The 18,877-nt window shown below is 51.4% G+C and overlaps 2 protein-coding genes across 2 annotated transcripts; one reads left to right on the top strand and one right to left on the bottom strand.

Annotated features, from left to right (window-relative positions):
• Window positions 1-5,145: 5,145 nt before the first annotated feature.
• On the bottom strand, window positions 5,146-5,910 carry PSMB11 (proteasome subunit beta 11; the record flags this gene model as incomplete). The annotated part of the gene is made up of 1 exon (XM_079950967.1): window positions 5,146-5,910. The coding sequence occupies one exon, from the start codon at window positions 5,908-5,910 to the stop codon at window positions 5,146-5,148; it is 765 nt and encodes a 254-aa protein (XP_079807093.1).
• Window positions 5,911-12,335: 6,425 nt separating this feature from the next.
• PSMB5 (proteasome 20S subunit beta 5) lies at window positions 12,336-18,505 on the top strand. The gene is made up of 3 exons (XM_079948663.1): window positions 12,336-12,614; window positions 13,813-14,119; window positions 18,025-18,505. Exons 1-3 carry the CDS (start codon window positions 12,366-12,368, stop codon window positions 18,321-18,323), a joined length of 855 nt encoding a protein of 284 aa, XP_079804789.1. The 5' UTR covers window positions 12,336-12,365; the 3' UTR covers window positions 18,324-18,505.
• The last annotated feature ends 372 nt before the right edge of the window (window positions 18,506-18,877 follow it).

The raw sequence follows: 18,877 nt of genomic DNA, 5'->3' as shown, positions 1-18,877 counted from the left end.
CGCAATTAGGGCCAGAGCGGCAGCGGAGGGCCCCCCAGATGCTTTAGTTATCCACTTAGGCGAAAATGATTTGGCTTACAGAAAGGCAGTTGACTTGATGTGGCATATCTTTAGTGACTTTGAGGAACATAAGGCCTCTTACCCAAACGTCACCATTATTTGGGCCTCGTTGATGGAGAGGCGGGTTTGGAGAGATTGCAGGTGCCCGATAGCCATAAATAGGGCTAGGAAAGCCTTGGATCGGGCGGTGGTGCGTAGAGTGGCAGCCCTGGGTGGGTCATTGACCACCCGGGCATACGTTTCAACTGCGAGGCCCTCTACCGGTTTGATGGCGTGCATCTTTCGGATGCGGAAAATGATGGCTGAAATGATATTTGGCTGATGGCGTGCATCTTTCGGATGCGGGAAATGATATTTGGCTGACTGACATAGCAAAGGGGATTAGGGATTGGTTTCAGGCATGAGAGTATTGGCGGCGAGCGATTGCTCGTGTGGCAGTTAGGCATTGGTAAGAAGGGGTTAAGAGGATGTGGGGGGGAGGAACGCCATCACCTCCCCCCAATGAACGAAGGGTGGGCCGATAAAGGACTGGGGGGGGGCGTGGCCCTGTCCGAAGCCTATGGAGGTGTGGGCCAAAGGCATGCCCCCCCCAGCGGTGAGCCAGGGGAACTCCTAGCTCCTAGTTGACACAGCAGGAGACTCCCCCTCTATGGTGTTAACCCTTCCCGTGTCTCCAGCAAATGGGCTGGAGCCGGATAGTCGTTAGGACCAATGCCTAAGCCAATGCCTCTCATTCCTGAATTCAATAAAGTTGTGGCCTAATTCGCCCATTTAACCTTAAATTATGGTGTCTTGTGTCTTTATTTATCCTGGTGGGGGGCAGGAACTCGCCACGCAAAGCTCCTCTCGTGGAGAACACTTTGTACGTTTAAGATTGTTGAATTGTATAGTGGGAATGCCCAATTCTACAACCCCACCAAACCACCCAGTACCTAGGAGAACTGACCGGAGGCTGGAAGTGTATCATTGTGGCACAAACTGACCAGCTTACAAGTGACTGGGCTCTGTAAAATAACTGATACCATCTATCAATAAGGATTTTGCATATATCACACCTGCAGGGAAAAATTACATGCTAAATACAAGCAAGCAAACAAAACAACTAGAGACAAATAACATTATGTTGGGGGAAATCTCTTTATTTCTTACAACTTAAAAAGATGTTTCTCCTTGCTGTAGGTTAGGGCTGCCATACATCTGGATTTTCCTGGACATTACTGGGATTTCAAAGGCAGAATTGATGTCCGGGGGGGGGGGATTTCCGAAAGGTGGCGCTCAACAATTTTGGGGGTTTCCTTAAAAAAGCTCAACAACTCAATTTCAGGGTGTCCTGGTTTTTACTTTTTGAAATATGTCAACCCTACTGTAGGTTGGACGAACATTGGTAAGGCAACCAGGGTTCAGTTAAAGTTGACCACCCCTATGATACGAAGATGAGTAATGATGAACGTGCAAGAGATGCCTGCCTCCCCACACACTCACAATATGGTTTTTACGGCAGCAAGGGAGAAAGGAAGGCGTGATACCCGACTGTTTTGGAAGAGAGGGGGATACATCTCCTGGGTTTGGGGCGTCCCTGAAGAGCTGGTTGGAAAGGTGGGCATCTCCTGGGTTCTCATCCCAGCATGGAGAAGGAATCTAGGTTCCGGTGGAGTTTTGAGACAGGTTTCATGTCAGTCCAAGGACTCTCTCGGGGTGGGATTGTGCTCCCGTGATTCGGTGCAGACAGAAGTGCCATCCTGGGCACTTCTGGGCTTGTCTGGGGCAGAAGGCCTGGAGGGTGGTAGTGGTACCCCTGGGCTGGAGGGAGCTGGGGCTCTGATTGCTTTTCTGGCTGCCAGTGTCTTTGTCTGTCGTTTAATTTATATGCAAATGAGGAGGGCGGGCCTGCCCCCTCTGTGCCCAGCACTACAAGAATATTAATTACTTTCCAAGGGGAGTGCAGAGCTCAAGTGCAAACAGGCAGGCTCCTCTTCCTCCTCCAGTTCATCCCTGGCCACATCCACACGGCTGACTCCTTTTCCTGCTTTCTCATTCCTTCGCTTCCTCTCCCCTTGTCTGTATGCAACTGCAATCCCCTTTCCTCCCTTCTTTCCTTTGATCCCCCTCTTGTTCCTCCATTCATCTCCTCTGTCTTGATCTCCACACTTGGCCCACTGTCCCTTTTCATTACTTAACAAGGCACATTCCCTTCCTCCTCCCCACCCTTCCTTGCATTGAGCCAATCAACTTTTACGATTAATTCTGCACTGCATTTTTTAATGGCATTCTACCTTCTGTTGTGTCTGGTACACACGCTGCTGTACACCGCCTTGATATTTTATGAGTGGGCGGCGTATATGAATATTTTAATAAAACGAAGGCTGGTTCCCGATGTTCTCCCTTCTTGGCCAGCCATCCCTTCCAGGTCTGCCTGAGCTTTGAGGCCAGCACTAGCTCACTCGGCTACAAAACAGCCACTGCAGTGTAGTGGGCTAGGGTGTTAAGACCAGGACCTGGGAGACCAGGGTTCGAATCCCCACCTTGGGGAGGGAGGGGGGCTATCTCTCAGCCTAACCTACCTGGTAGGGTTGTCGTGAGGATTGTGCGGAGAGCTCCTTGAGGGAAAGGCAGGGTACAAAACCTAAAATAAAATAAAATTCTTCCTCTGCCTTCAGTGGCGTAGCGTAGGGGGTGCAGGGGGGGCCGGCCGCACCGGGTGCAACATCTGGGGGTTAGGGTTAGGGGCCGCAAATCCACGGGTTAGGGGGCACAAATCCATGGGTTAGGGGGCGCAAATTACTTGCCTTGCCCCGGGTGCTGACAACCCACGCTACACCACTGTCTGCCTTTGCTCACTGGCACGGTTAACTTTCTCACTCCTTCGTTCTGCATCCCTCGGCCACCTCCTGCTTTCCTTGGCCTTCTCCTCAGGGCTCTCCGCATCCCTCCTCCACAATTCACCCACTGTCCCTTCTTCACTGCCTTGTTTCTCCCTCCTCTTTTCCCATTCCCTTGCCGTTCTTTCCTCATTCCTTCCGCCCATCTTTCTCTGCACTCCTCTCTCACCTCCCTATTCCCTTCGCTCCCTCCATTAATTCACAGGCCTCCTCCTCTCCCTTTCTGCATTCCTTTCACATCACTTTCACACTCCTTCGCTCCGCCGTTGCCTCGCCCCTAACACCCTTTCTCCCCAGACATTTATTCCCCTTCGCTTTCCCCCCTCGGCGCGCCCCCCAAACAGGCTGTCTCTCTCTGCCTCCCTCCTTGCCTCTCCCTTCCCATCTGCACTCCTTCCCAGCCACTTTTTCATTCCTTCGCTCTCTTCTGCGCCTCAAGGTGCAGCCTCCACCCAGGCGTGAAACAGCTAAAGTGCTGATAATTGGCGCCCCCCTCCCCCGCGGCGCTTGCTAATGGACTGGCACCCCGTGGCGCAAGAGCGCTGATGGACAGGCCCGGGCGCCCCCCACCCCGCCACGTGGGGAGGAGAGGAGGGGGGGGGAAATAGGAGCCAAGGCAAGATGGGGGTGGGAGGGAGTGGGGGAAGACGGAAGGCAGAAATAATGAAAGAGGGATGGAAAGAATCGGAGGGCGGGCTGGAGAAGATGGAAAGAGGCGGCAGCAGCAGCAGCAGCAGCACGAGAATGGAGAAAGCCATGGGCCCAGGAAGAAAAGGGGGCAGGCGCCGCCGGGGAGGGAGGGCGGAGAAGGAGGGGACGTGGGGCTCCGGGTGATGGATAGAAGGAGAAAGGGGCAGATGGAGAAGAGAAGGGGAAGGTGGAGCATCGGCAGGAGGCAGACGGATCGGGAGCGACAGGGCCAGGCAGGAGGGGCGGGGAGGGGCGCGGAAGCGGGCCATCCGCCGGCACCGCAGCCGCGGCCGGGAAATGCCAATTAGGAGAAGGGCGCACAATGGCGCGGCGTCCCCAGGACGCAGCCGGGAAGCGCGCCAGGCCTAGCAAGGAGCTGTGTTTACGCGGCTGTTTTTTGGGGAGGGGCAGCCCCTAGGGGGCGCTTTAGGGACCCGGGGGCCGGGATGCGGCCCGCGGCGCGTTGCTGCCGAAGGTTCGATCGCCGTCGTCCTCCTCCTCCTCCCTCGGCGGAGCTGTTTTCTCCCCAGCAGCCGCGCCTGGGAGATGGAGAGGCGCGATAAGGGAGAAGGAGGCTGCGCTCCCGGCGGCGGCGGCGGCGGGGGGAGTGTAATGAGATGACGGGCGGCGACGCGGGCCAGGCAAGGAGGACATTGAAGCGGGGAGATGGCAGCAAGATACGAGGAGGCGGCGGCGAGACGGCAGAGATAACAGCGCCTATCTGTCACCGTCGCCGGGACACGTTCCGCAGCGCGGCGGACGGAGGAGGAGATGAGGCGATGAAAGGCGCCGGCCAGCAGACGCCCCCCATTTGTTTTCTCAAACAATGGAGCAGCCCTGGCTCGGTCCCCCTTGGTTCCGGCTGCGTCTGGTTTTTCCCCTCCAAGGCAGGAGGGTGAGCATGTTTGGTCCATCCAAGGAGACTCGCAGGTTATTCCGACCCAGTTGCACAAACATGAGTCCAGGCCTGGGAGGGTTCCTAGCCGCCCTCCTGGCCGGTCCAAAGGGATCCTGGGCGTCATTTCGGCCTCCACAGATCAGTTCCATACATCAGAACCAGCAGAGTCCGTTCCATACTGGTTTACACTGGCCCAAGGCTCCCCCCGCCGCCCCACATCTAATGTACACTGCGCTACCATCTGCTCCGTAATTGGCCCTATGCTAAATCAAGCTGTTTTTTTAATAAGCCACGCTGATTGCTTTTCACCATATTTGTGAATTATTTGGGGTTCTGATTCGCCGTTTGTAGAAATAAGCGATTGGTTTCCCTCTCTGCTAAGCGTCTTGCTGCTACAATATTGTCCCTATGTTGGGTTTGCACTGGTCCAAGCTGCCATCTTTGCAGCTTTGGGGTGGGTTTAGAAAAAAAAAATCAATTTAGTCCACTCCCGCTCCCTATTTTACAACTTGTGCTTTGTTTTCTCTGCACCGCTTTGCTGAAATGAATGGTTTCTGAATCTGGGTTATGGCTGCTTCTTGCTGAAACCGACAGACCCGTCCCGTTTTAGGCTGGTATCTAGTCAATTCCACGGTGCCTTTCTTTAGTGTCGCCCTCTCCGTCGCCCAGTGGCCCCAATCCCCGATAGACCTGGCTGAGATCTTCCCGGGAGACGCACACCCAGCCGCTTGGCCGCACGTGGTAGAGGTCCACATTCCCCCCGGAGTAGGCGTCTCGGTGGGCGGCGTGAGCCACAGCCTGGCGGGCCAGCATGAAAGCCTCGTCGCGTGGCAGGTCGAAGCAGTAGGAACCGTCCATCACCCCGTAGGCGTAGGGAGACCCGGAGCCCACTGCGAAAAGGTCTCCTTGGAGGCACGTGCCATCGCTGTAGACGTAGCGCAGAGCAGGCCCGCCGTCGTCCCAGCCGCACAGCACGGTGGCCACGCACAGGTCCTTGTGGCGGCAGCCCCGCAAGAGGAAAGCCAGCAGCTTGGCGGCCCCTGCCACGCTGACCTGGCGCCCGCCGTGGAGCTGCCTCAGGCGCAGAGAGCACCGCAGCAGGCGCAACCAGGAGGCGCAGTCGGCCGATGTCCCGGACGTGGTCGCCAGGAGATGGCGGTGGAGGGTCATGACCTTGCGGGCCGACGGATCAGACACGAGGTTCCCGCTCGAAGCACGGGTGTCTGCTGCCACCACCACCCCATGGCTGCAGCGGAAGGCCAGCGTGGTGGTGCCGTGGGCCAGCGGAAACGGCAGGGGCACCACTCTCCCACTTGGGGGTGGCAGGGGCCAGCTGGGGGCCTGCGGCGGGAGGTCCAGGCCCAGGACGCTCTGGAGAGCCATTTGGGAAGAGTTCTGGAAACACTGGGAGAAGAGAGCTTATAAAAGGAGGAAGGGGGCCTAGATTTCGGGAAGGATCAGACAGAGGATTGGGGCGGGGCTGGAGACAAGGTGAGATGGTCAGGTAAAGCTGCATGTTTAACGGTGGGGAAAGGAGGGTGACGAAAAGCTACGGGAAGCTTCTGCTAGGTGACAGGCTCTGACCTGTTTTTTGACACTGACTAATTTCCTTTTTTATTTTAGTCTAAAGGCAGGTGGGAGAAGCATCCTTCGTTTATGAGCAGTGGGTTCTATTGTATTCAGTTTGGCAGGCTCCCAAGCCTGTGTCTAGGACTGCAGCCTAAGAAGCGGGTGTGCGAGTGCTTCATAATGGGGTTGAAACAGTGAGCGGTGAATGATGCAGCAAGAAAAGCTGGGTCTCATTCACGCCCCGTGGCGCGTCTTCTTCATTTATTTGTTAAATTTATATACTGCCCTTCCACCGAAGATCTTGGGGCAGTTCACAGCATGAACATACAAAATGAAAATGCAAAAATACGTAACAAGAGCAAGAACAAACCCATAACCCTACCTTCCACAAAGAAGGCCTGGTTCTTTGTGGCCCAAGGCCTGGTTGAAGAGGAACATTTTTGCCTGTCACATACAGGTGTATAATGAAGGTGCCAGGTAAGCCTCCCTGGGAAGAGCATTCCACAAATTGGGAGCCACCACAGAAAAGGCCCATTCACGTGTTGCCTCCCTCTGGACCTCGTGGAGAATGCACATGACTAAGGGCCTCAGATGGTGATCTCAGATCCCAGGTAAGTTCATATGGAGAGAGATGGTCCTTGAGGTATTGAGGTCCTGAGCCATTTAAGATTTTGTCGGTCAAAACCAACACTTTGAATTGGGCGTGGAAACTAATTGGCAGCCAGTGTAGTTGGGCCAGGATTGGCATTACAGTGGTACCTCGGGTTAAGAACTTAATTCGTTCTGGAGGTCCGTTCTTAACCTGAAACTCTTCTTAACCTGAGGTATCACTTTAGCTAATGGGGCCTCCTGCTGCTGCCGTGCTACTGCTGTGCTATTCTCATCCTGAAGCAAAGTTCTTAACCCGAGGTACTATTTCTGGGTTAGCGGAGTCTGTAACCTGAAGCGTCTGTAACCCGAGGTACCACTGTATACGCTCAAAACATCTTGCCCTGGTGAGCAACCTGGCAGCTGAATTTTACACCAGGTGAAGTTTTTGAACCATCTTCAGAGGCAGCCCTATGTGTAATGCATACAGTGATATAACCTAGAGGTTACTAGAGCCTAGATAACATAAGTTAGTGAGTGACCTCCTCTGTCCCAGGGTTGTTCCTTCTGCCCTAGACTTGAGTCAGAGTATTTGTCCATCTAGCCCAGGATAAGCCTATGCTGACTGGGCGTATTTTATTTACAGTTGTACCTCAGGTTACATACACTTCAGGTTACATACGCTTCAGGTTACAGACTCCGCTAACCCAGAAATATTACCTCGGGTTAAGAACTTTGCTTCAGGATGAGAACAGAAATCGTGCTCCGGCGTCGCAGCGACAGCAGGAGGCCCCATTAGCTAAAGTGGTGCTTCAGGTTAAGAACAGTTTCTAGTTAAGAACAGACCTTCGGAAAGAATTAAGAACTTAACCCGAGGTACCACTGTACTCTTATTTCTTGCATTGACAACCCATCTTCTCCAAGGAGCTTCTGGTGTGCGTGGTCCCTCCCCCTCCCTCCACATTCAATCCCTGCAAACGACCCGTTTGCCAGGGTGAGGCAGTCGCCTCAGGTGGGGACAGCCGAGAGGGGTGGCAAATCCAGCCCCCCAAGGAGTGTGCTGTTCTCCCCCTCCTGCAAAAGGCAGGGCCACCACCTGCTCCTCTTTAGCCTCCCTTCCCTCCCATCACCCTCAGCATGCCAGAGCTTCCCCAGGCCATTTCCAGTTGCTTCAGGTGGTGTGTTTGTGTGTACCATTTTCTGTTCTGCCTCAAGCGGCAACATTTACTGAGCCAGCCTTGGGAGGTAGTTAGGCAATGCAGCAATGGCTTCATGGTCAAACAGGGCGTTGGATTCTGGTCTCCCAGGGCCTAGTCTGACACACTCGCCCATCACACACTGGGTTTCAGGCATGGAGTTTCTCTCAGGCCTACCTGGAGATGTGGGGACTTTAGCCTGGGACCATCTCCTTTCTTCACAAGGAGAACTTTCCATATACTTTGGCATCGAGGTCCCTCTTTTTGTAAAGCAACCACCGCAACAAACCTCACTACACCCAGAGCCATCACAATCAAGTGAAAGTATTGTTGTTCCCCCAAGCGTTTGGGTCGGGGGCCGAGTGGAAGCCCAGTCAGGCCAATAAAGCACGTTTCACCCTTGCCGCGTCCCCAGTGCCACGTCAAAGGCAGAAGCGATGGGGTTCTTTCTTGGCAGAGGCTGCAATCTGCTTTTGTGTTTGGCTCCTGGGAAGCTGCTTTAGGACAGTCTCTGAGAGAGCAAACTGGCAGCTGGAATTATACAACCAGACACATCAAATATGCTTTTGCTGCTTGCAATTTAGCTCATAATAAATATTGCGTTGTTTTCTCGTCTCCACCAGTTATTGGCAAGGATGGCCCATCAGCGCAAAACAGGCATCGACCCGCTCAGCTTCGATTAGGTAGCCCATTGTGCAGCCCAGACACCTTGGCCTAGCAAAAGTGGGACCCTGAGCCAAACTGGTCCCCAGCACGGAGAGGGTTACCTCTCCTTTCTCTCCCGCCCTGACCTAAAAGAGATGCTGCCCTGTCAGCATCTGTCACCCTCAAATGCGTCTTTCCGCGTGCTCCACCGAAATGTGATGCCGAGTCCCCCAGCAGCATCCATCTAGCGCTTGGGGGGCTGGGGGAAGTGAGTGGGGGAATGTGGGAGCCAGGAGGGAATGGGAGGGGTGTGTGAAGAAGACCCTCAAAGGGCAATCCTGGTTGTGATCCAGTTACATGGTGATGGGGCAATCCTGTACACTCTGTCACCAGGCTTTGCACCAATGGCTCCACTCCGCTTTCTCTCCAGAAATGCCTTGACCTTTGCCGGGGGCAGGAGGGTGGGTCACACTTAGCTCAGTGATAGTCATGACCTGTGGATGATCCTGATATGGGTAGCAGCTGCAGGATGCTGCCTTATGCTTATTCAGACAGTTGGTCTGCCTAACTCAGTATTGCCTGCACTGGAGACGCCATTGGGGACTGAATCAGAGGCCCTCTGCATGCAAAATGTCTTAGAGAAACTAGTGCTGAAAGAGGGGGTGCAGGCGGTTTGGCTTTTTTTGGAGGATGTCCTCTGTCCTCCAAGACCAAAACAGTTGGCTTCAGTGCCGTTAAAGGTGTACAAAGCAAACAGGCATTTCCAGCAGAAAAGAGCAGGACGAGAGGCACCCATGTTAATGGGAAGCAGAAGTTCCTTTTCAGAAGATGTTTAGTGCTTACGCTGCATTAATGGGAGGCAGAGCATTTATCACTGGAACTATCAGAGGAGTACAATCCGGAGAACTCAACTGCAGCAGAAAAGGTAAGTGTGAATGCATTCCGAACTTGGCACGGTGTGTGTGTGTGTGTGGTAAATTCAAGTCACAGTTAAGTTTATAAAATTATGTCTGCTATGGAGAAAGTGGACAGAGAACAGTTTTTATCCCTCTGTCGTAACTCTAGGACTCATGGATATTCAATGAAGCTGAATGTTGGAAGGTTCAGGATAGGTACGATAATCGATACGATACGATAATCTTTATTGTCATTGTCCCTTACAAAACAATGAAATTGAAAAATGTACATAAGACATTCAGAACCCAACAAGCCTGCTATCCCAGCTATCCCAACCTGGTTAGCCCCCTAAAAACTCTGATACTCCCATACAGACTCCTTACAATGCGTTTAAAACCAAAATCACATTTGGGTAGAAACTGTTTCTCAGGCGGCTAGTCCTAGTCTTTATAACCCTGCACCTTCTTCCAGAAGGCAGAAGCTGAAAGAAATCATTTCTGGGGTGCGCTATCTCTGCAGCTTTCTTATGGTACCTGGAAGCATAGATTTGATCCAAGGTGGGAAGAGTGCACCCAATTATTCTCTCCACAGTCTTTACAACCCTGGACAGCATTGTTTTCCCCCGGACCGTGCAGTAAAAGGAAGAACTTCTCCATGTAATGCAGAGTTGAACTATGGGACCTGCTGCCACTGGAATCAGTGATGACCACCAACATGGCTTTAAAAGAGGATTAGACGAATTCCTGGGGGAGAGGGTCATCGATGGTTACTAGCCCTCATGGCTATGCTCTGCCTCCTTGGCTGCTCCTGAATACCAGCTGCTGGAAACCACAGGAGCAGAGAGAGCTGTTGTACGCAGGTCCCACTTGCGGGTTTCCCATTTGGGTATCTGGTTGGCCACTGTGAGAAGAGGGTGCTGAACTAGGTGGGCCTTTGGCCCAGTCCAGCTGGCTCTTCTTGCATTCCTCTGGGCTTTAACAGGCAGCTGCCAGGGACCATGGATACAGGCTTAGAGTTTTCCCTTTCCACCACCTGAAGCAAAAAGGCTGAGCCAGCTGCCCCACTGGCTTAGGCAGCTGCTGGGGGACGAGGGATGGTAGAAGGGAATCCTGTCTCCTTTCATCAGCATCCTTCAAGTGCTGTGAAATGGCACGGCGTTCAGGCTCGCTGGAGAGCAGTGCCATCTCTAGGAAGCCCGTGTGTAAATGCATACGCTCCATCTCAGAGGCTTTCACCCCACCCCACCCCGATGGTGCCAGGGAGAAGGTGAAGAGGCTGATACCCAAGATGTGGGGATACTGGCTGCTTCCTGATCATTCCAGTCAAAGCTTCTGCCAGTGCAGGGTGCTGTGGTTCTGTATGGTGATGGGAACTGCCTATCGTCAACATAGGACACCAGTGTTAAAAGACTTGTACCGGCTTCCTATCAAAGATATTGAATTAGTGTATAAAGCTAATTAGGGACGCAGGTGGCGCTGTGGGTTAAAGCCTCAGCGCCTAGGACTTGCCGATCGAAAGGTCGGCGGTTCGAATCCCTGCGGCGGGGTGCGCTCCCGCTGCTCGGTCCCAGCGCCTGCCAACCTAGCAGTTCGAAAGCACCTCCGGGTGCAAATAGATAAATAGGGACCGCTTACCAGCGGGAAGGTAAACGGCGTTTCCGTGTGCGGCTCTGGCTCGCCAGAGCAGCGATGTCACGCTGGCCACGTGACCCGGAAGTGTCTCCGGACAGCGCTGGCCCCTGGCCTCTTAAGTGAGATGGGCGCACAACCCCAGAGTCTGTCAAGACTGGCCCGTACGGGCAGGGGTACCTTTACCTTTATAAAGCTAATTAGTGTATAATAACTTCAATGACTGCATCAGTGAGGCTGGGGGGGGGGGGGGCTTGTCGACTGGGCAGCCCAGGACCTTTAGACACACTGACCATGCTGGCTGGGGTTGATCGAAGTTGCACTGCAGAGGGCACCATGTAAGCTATTCCTGCACTAGATGTTAGTCTGTCACCATCCCTGCTGAGTTTCAGGTGCCTGGTTAAAATTGTTTTATTTCAGGAGGCCTTTGCAACATGACTGCGTCTTTGAAGTTTTACATTTTCTGATGCTCTAGGTTTATTTTTTATTTTTATTATTTAAAATTTGTGAAGTTAAATTTATGCTTTACATTCTGTTTGTTTTTGTCATTTTATTGTTATAAGCTGCTTTGGGACCTAGATGGTGAAAAGCTGAAAATAAATTTAATAATAATAGTAGTTCAGAAGAAGAGTGGCACAATTGAACATGAGTGTTTAACCCCTATTTTTCACACTTGCAAAGATCAGACACTTCAGGGTACTTGAGGGGCTATCTTGTTTACTTGTTTTAGCCCAGTATTTGTTGTTGGCCTCCAGGCCACCATGTGGCGGTGAGTTCCATAGGAAACGAAACTAGCACTTTGCACATCTTGCATTGTACAAGAAAAACTCGTTTCCTTTGTCCTAGAATCCTAGAATTGTAGAGTTGGAAGGGTCCCTGTGGGTCATCTAGTCCAATCCCTAACTTCACTAGTTGCTCAGAATATAAAGGAATAAAAGCACTCGTCCTTTCCCATCCCCAAACGACATCCCTCTCAGGAAATGAAGACGGTGACTAACACATTTCCCTTCCATTGACCTATTTGCTTTCGCCGGGGCAGCCGGTCTCTCAGGTCTAGCCTTGCCCTCACCTAAGATGGCGCCCGGCATTTTATTCGTACCAGCAAGCCTCAGGCAACGGCGCTGCTCCCTCACTAAAAATGGCGAAGCCAGCCTCTCACGCGCGGCGTGAAATAAGAACGAGGCCGCAACCAAGATGGCGCCCGCCGCTTGCTTATAGGCGTGCGGCTCCCGAGAGCTCTGCCCACACCAAACATGGCGCCCGGAGCCTATATAGGCTGTAGGCCCTGAGTCACGGTGACTAGCCCTTATCCAAGATGGCGCTGGCCAGCCTGCTGGAGCCGCAGCTGCCCGTGAACAGGGCCGGGTTCTTCGGTTTCGGGGCCGGCAACGAGTTCCGACTCCCCGCGCTGGGCACCTGCGGTGGGGGCGGCCATGGGGCGGAGGCCCAGGCCTCGGGGATGCCCCTGCTTCTGGCGGCCCCTTGTCCCGGCCTGGACCGAGGCACCGCCGCGGGGGATGCCAAGATCGAGCTGCTGCACGGCACCACCACCCTGGCCTTCAAGGTGGGCGGCGGGGAGTGGGGGGACACGCCCCTTTGGGGGCTGAGAGGGGGCGCTTTGGGCGCGAGTGGTGGGGGGTTGGATGTGTCGCCTTTGGGGGGTGAGCCCTACTTGGAGAAGACTCATTGAGACGAATGAGTTGGCTCCTCTCTTGAGTACGACCAGCATTGGATTACAAACCCAGGTTTTGAAACCTTTATCTTGTTTGTTTGCTCAAAGCTGTTCTTGGCTGTTTTTATTATTTGCACGTGGAAGGCGAAGTGCAGCTTTTACAGTGTCCGACTAGGACCCGGGAGACCAGGGTTCGAATCCCCACTCAGCCATGAAGCCTCCCTGGGTGACCTTAGGCCAGTCACCATCTCTCAGCCTCACAGGGTGGTGGGTGCTTGTTGTTCTGGGCTTTTTATTATGTAATTTGTGTTTTGATACTGTGTTTTTATGATTGCAAGTCACCATGAGATCTGCGGATGAAGGGTGGTATACAAATTTAATAATGATGATGATTGTTTGTTTGTTTAATTAAATTTGTATACTGCCCTTCATCTGAGGGTCACAAGGTGGTATACAGAACAAGTGGTATGGAATGTTAATGACTTTCCTGGGAGTAGGGATGACAAGAAAGATAGCTGGCTGGTGGTGGCTGTAGTTAGTGGCGAATAAGAGGCCTGAACTGGATGTTCAGATATGTGCGAAGGATACTGGAGTCCATATTGGGGTAATTTGGGAGAATAGGTTGGTTCAGTTGGGGGCATAGAAAATTGGGAAGTGGAAGGCACACTTTGTAGAGAGGGATTCACTTGAAGGAAAGGCTTCAGGAAACGGAAGACCTGAGAAGGTGGGCAAAGGGTGGCATTGTCTTCAAAAGTCACTTTGAGATTATCACCTGAGTTTTTCGGAATAGAATTAATGGGCTTTTGATGTCTTGTGGGCACTTCTGAGGGAGAGGGATACTGGCCTCACAAACCCTGGTGTTCTTTTGGACTGGTGATTCAGGTTGAGACAGAGGTAGGCTGCTTTGGCAAATCCCATACTGGATTGGCAGGTGAATGTTGCCTCAGGATGGTATCTTATCACCTGGACCATGTAATGGGGTGCCTTCAAACAGGGTGGGCACACTTTGGATTGCCATTCATTCTGGTTGTGTGTATCCTTTGTGGTTTGTTCATCATGATCTTGACCTCTTGATTCCTTGATCCTCCAGTTTCAGCATGGTGTGATAGTGGCTGTGGATTCCCGGGCAACAGCAGGTGTCTACATTGCTTCTCAGACGGTCAAGAAGGTCATTGAGATTAACCCTTACCTGCTGGGCACCATGGCTGGTGGTGCAGCCGATTGCAGCTTCTGGGAGCGGCTGCTGGCACGGCAGTGTCGCATCTATGAACTCCGCAACAAGGAACAGATATCGGTGGCTGCTGCCTCGAAGCTGTTGGCCAACATGGTGTATCAGTACAAGGGAATGGGGCTCTCCATGGGTACCATGATCTGTGGCTGGGACAAGCGAGGGCCAGGTGAGGACACCACATTTTCCGGGGGGGGGGGGCTTTCATAAGATTTAAATGTCCTCTCCACTCCCCTGTCTTACTAAATTCTAACCAGATTTAGCCTTTGCGCTACAGTGGTACTTCAGGATGCGAACGGGATCCGTTCCAGAGCCCCGTTCGCATCTTGAAGCGAATGCAACCTGCAGCTGTGTGTGCATGGGTCGCGATTTGCCACTTCTGCGCATGTGCGTGACGTCATTTTGAGCATATGCACAAGCGGCGAAACCTGGAAGTAACACGTTCCTTTACTTCCGGGTCGCCGCGGAGCGCAACCCAAAAGCGCTCAGCCTGAAGCAACTTCAGCCCGAGGTATGACTGTATTTTCCTTGATCATGCCCGTACCCACCCCTATGTTCTGGTGACTCCACAATCTTTGTCTGTATTTACATTGGCATTTGCTGTGGGAAGTGCTATACAGGCGGTGATAAATCCATTGTGTGATGTTCCTGAATGCACATATATTTTTTTATCTGGCACCCTGTGCGCCTTTGGGAGAAAGGGCAGGATAAAAAAAATAAATGATGGTTAAGATTACCTTTTTGGGGTCCAGTGTCTTCCTGTTTCTGCTTTCTTCACTTAAAACTACCTTCCGAGACTCCCCAACCTTTACATTTGCATTGGTTTAGGACTAATTAAGGATGTACCCCTGCCTCACATGCTGTCCGAGTTTTGGGTTGGGTTTTCTGACATTGCATTTTGACACTGGGAAAAGAACATGTACTGGTTCTGAATTCTGCTGTGCATCTCAAGTGATACTTTGGCTCCTGCTCTCTCTCGCTCACTTTTGTTTGTTTCTACTTCCTTGGGAAACTACAGCACGTTAATACTCTTTATAGGTAAGTGTTCAATTCTGTAGGGAGGTGGAGCCAGTACTGTAACATAGGAAACATACTGCCCTGCTAGCTGAATTAAAATATCTGGCAGATACCTGGATAAATTACAGTCATACCTCGGGTTACATCTGCTTCAGGTTGTGTTTTTTTGGGTTACGCACCCGCTGGAACCTGGAAGTACCAGAACGGGTTACTTCCGGGTTTCGGCGGCCGCGCGTGCGCAGAAGTGCTGAATCGCAATGCGCGTGTGTGCAGACGCACTGCTGTGGGTTGCGAACGCTGCAGGTTGCAAACGTGTATCTCGCACGGATCATGTTCACAACCCGAGTGTCCACTGTATTGGAGAAGTGACTGATTATCGCCCTATTTGCACCATTCATTGAAAGCAGTATCATACCACTTTAAACAGTCATGGCTTCTCCCAAAGAATCCTGGGAACAGCTGAGAGTTGTTATGAGGCTTATATTCCCCTCACAAGAGCCGGGTCCACAGAACAGTCAATCCCTCTTCCCTGGGAAGTCTTGAGAGTTGTAGCTCTGTGAGGGGAATAGGAGCATCCTAACAACATTCAGCACCCTTAACAAACTACATTTCCCAGGATTCTTTGGGGGAAGCCATGACTGTTTAAAATAGTATGATGCTGCTTCAAATATATAGGACAGTTGGGACCAATGTCTCACTTGTAGTCGTAGCTGCAACTCCCCCCCCCCCCCAACACTGCTGCACTTTTACAACCAACTTGCTAGTGGTGAGGTTATTATAGTTTACCAATTAAGTATATTATTTTATATCCTGCTTTCTTCCATCTTGAAACTTAAGATGATGCATGTAGGGCTCACAAGGGGTCTCCCATTCAGGCACAGATCAGACCCTGACCTATTTAGCTTCTGCAGGGCTGCTGCTAGAAACTCTTTCAAAGTCTCTGGCTGTGTAAAAATGTGTCTAGAAGCAAAGGTTGTGCCTCCAGGTTGAATATGCTAACTAGGGAGGTGTGGTATCTCCAGGTAGAGTGTGCTTGGTACAGCCATTGTTGCTTTGGTACAGCTAGCTGTCCCATGCGCATGGGTTTTACTAAATGTTCCCCTACCTGGTTCCCTCCAGATATTTTAGTCCACAGCTGTGCTGTCTGGCACTGATGGGAGCAGTGGTCCAAGAATTCTGGAGGATACCAGGGGAAGGGTGTATGTACTGGGCTTGCATTTGTAATAATAATAATAATAATATTTTTTTATTTATACCCCGCCCTCCCCAGCCAAGGCCGGGCTCAGAGCGGCTTACAAGCAATAATAAAAACAAGATGAATGATTACAAACTTAAAAACAAAAATAAAATACAACATTAAAATAATGGAACATTAAAATATTAAAATGTAGCCTCATCGCAGGAGGAGAAGGAAAAGAAAAAAAGAAAAAAGAAAAGAGAGGGAGGGAGGGAATCAAATTGGCTCCAAGCCAAAGGCCAGGTGGAACAACTCTGTCTTACAGGCCCTGCAGAAAGAAATCAGATCCCGCAGGGCCCTGGTCTCATGAGGCAGAGCGTTCCACCAGGCCGGAGCCAGAGTTGAAAAGGCCCTGGCTCTGGTCGAAGCCAGTCTAACTTCCTTAGGGCCCGGGACCACTAGGGTGTTGTTATTTATGGACCTTGAGGCTCTCCGTGGGGCATACCAGGAGAAGCTGTGGCCAAGTTTGTAAGCAGGAAGATTCCCACAATCTCCACACAGATGGTTGGTACCCAGTACTTGTTGCCCATGAAGGCCTTCCTCTGGAAGCACTTGGTTGCACTAGCGTAGAATCACAGTGTGGTGATCGTATTTAAAATGGTTTTGTCTACTTTTAATATTTGTATAGCAGACCATTGGGCCAGGTTGGCTGCTCTCCTGAGGAAAAAATCCAAAGAATTTACATGGGCTCTGCACATTTTTAATTTCCTCAATGTTTGCACTGACTAGTCCCTTTGATAAACCCCTTTCTCATATGTTTATTTGTTACATCCTGTCTTTCCATGTGGAATACCCAATATGTCTAAATATGGTTGGGGCTGAGAGAAGCTGCAGTCTTTGGTTCCTCTGAAATCTGTGATACTTTGCATCCAAGTATGCAAAGGACTAGGATATAAACCTTTCTGTATCCCTTTATTCCTCTGACTTAGGCATGAGGATCTTGTTCCATATTCTACATCATATTCTACCCTTTCTGTCACCAAGGCTGTGCTCTCAGTGCAAACCCCCCCCCCACTTCTTTCTAAATCAGTGCCTACAGTTTCAGGATATCCTAAAATACCTCTTCATTTAACATTCCCCAAAGGATTTCGTCCCCCACCTAAACACATTCTTCCCAGGACCACCTTTCCCCTCCAGGTGTTGGACTGCAACTTCCACCATCCCTGACCATAGGCTATGCTTGCTGGAGCTGATGGGAGTTGGAGACCAGCAACATTTGGAGGGCTACAGGTTCCCTATTTCTGGTGTAGGATACAGGACACATAGCTGTGTGTTGCAGCTCTTTTTATAGAAAGGGAAACCCCAGTGTTTTCATCATGAAGGTATCTGTGTAGCTTGTTCCATCAGGCTAGGAAACTGATCTTGAAGGATTAATCCTTTTGGGTTTTGTCAACGGTCCAGGAAGGCTGATTAGAGCAGGGAATACTGGGCAGAAAATGCCTGGAGCTGTGGCCAAGTTTATTCTTGAGCTTGGAACAAAATGCATAGCTATAGCTCCTCCCAATAAACATACCCCCCCCCACCATTCCAGTTGCCACATTTCCTTTGGATGTTGCATAGCCCCATGTTGGGACACATGCAGCAGCATCAGGAACTGTAGCGCTTGGGTGTTGAAACTTGGGGATGGTTGAGAAGGATGGAAGAAGCTCAAGAGGGCTGAATGCTCCCTTCCATCAACCTGTTTAAAAACACGGTATAGAAATTGAGATCATTTTTGGAGGGGAGAAAGGTGTGCAAGGCAACCTTTGGTGCTGATACGATAATTGTAATCATTTTGTGAAAAGCCCCAGTAACACAAACTTCCCCGCCTTGCCTTTCAGGCCTTTATTACGTGGACAGTGAAGGGAACCGCATCTCGGGCAAAGTTTTCTCGGTGGGCTCCGGTTCTGTCTACGCCTACGGAGTGATGGACCGTGGCTACTCTAACGATCTCACCGTCGAAGAAGCCTGCGATCTGGCCCGTCGCGCCATCTACCAGGCTACATACCGCGATGCCTACTCTGGGGGCACAGTCAACCTCTACCACGTACGCCAGGATGGCTGGGTCCGTGTCTCCAGCGACGACGTGTCCAAGCTGCATGAATTATATAATGACAAAGCCACAGAAACAGTCGCTTGAGATGATGGACTTTGGGAGAAGGCTGGGGTGCTGATTTGGGGTCTTTTAAGGGTTGCTGGCTGGAGGAAGGGTGGGGCTCACAGATGCCGCTGTCTGGAAAGATGTCTCATGCTTGTAACCCATGTTTCATGTAGTATTTGGGGTTTTTTTCCTTGTTCAGAATTAAACTTCTGCTGTCCAAACTGTTTTTTGTCTTCACTTGGAAAATGAGAGTGGGCAAGGGAAATCTTGGCTACTCCAGTCCCGTCAGAGGTGTGTTGTTGGCTTTGGATTCCTGCCAACGGAGGGATGCCTTGGAGGGGCAAACATGCTGGCTGCCTCTGTGGGCGTTAGTGATTGGGCACAGGAGGTGGGAGATAAATGTCTCTTGAAATTCATTGTTCCTAGGCAAGAAAGCAGAAGGTTGGCTGTTCCCACAGGCACTGAAGCATACGTGTCTGCCGATACCAAGGGAGGGAGGAAGTCAAACGATTGTTAAATAATTGCTCCTTTCCCCCATGATAGCCCACATTACTTCACTTGCATCTTCACACACGTTTGATCAAACCGGTCCC

Source organism: Podarcis cretensis (genome assembly GCF_951804945.1).
Source record: "Podarcis cretensis genome assembly, chromosome: 13".
Lineage (NCBI taxonomy): Eukaryota > Metazoa > Chordata > Lepidosauria > Squamata > Lacertidae > Podarcis > Podarcis cretensis.
The sequence above is the reverse complement of the archived record's forward strand: the minus strand, read 5'-3'. Positions and strand labels throughout refer to the sequence as shown.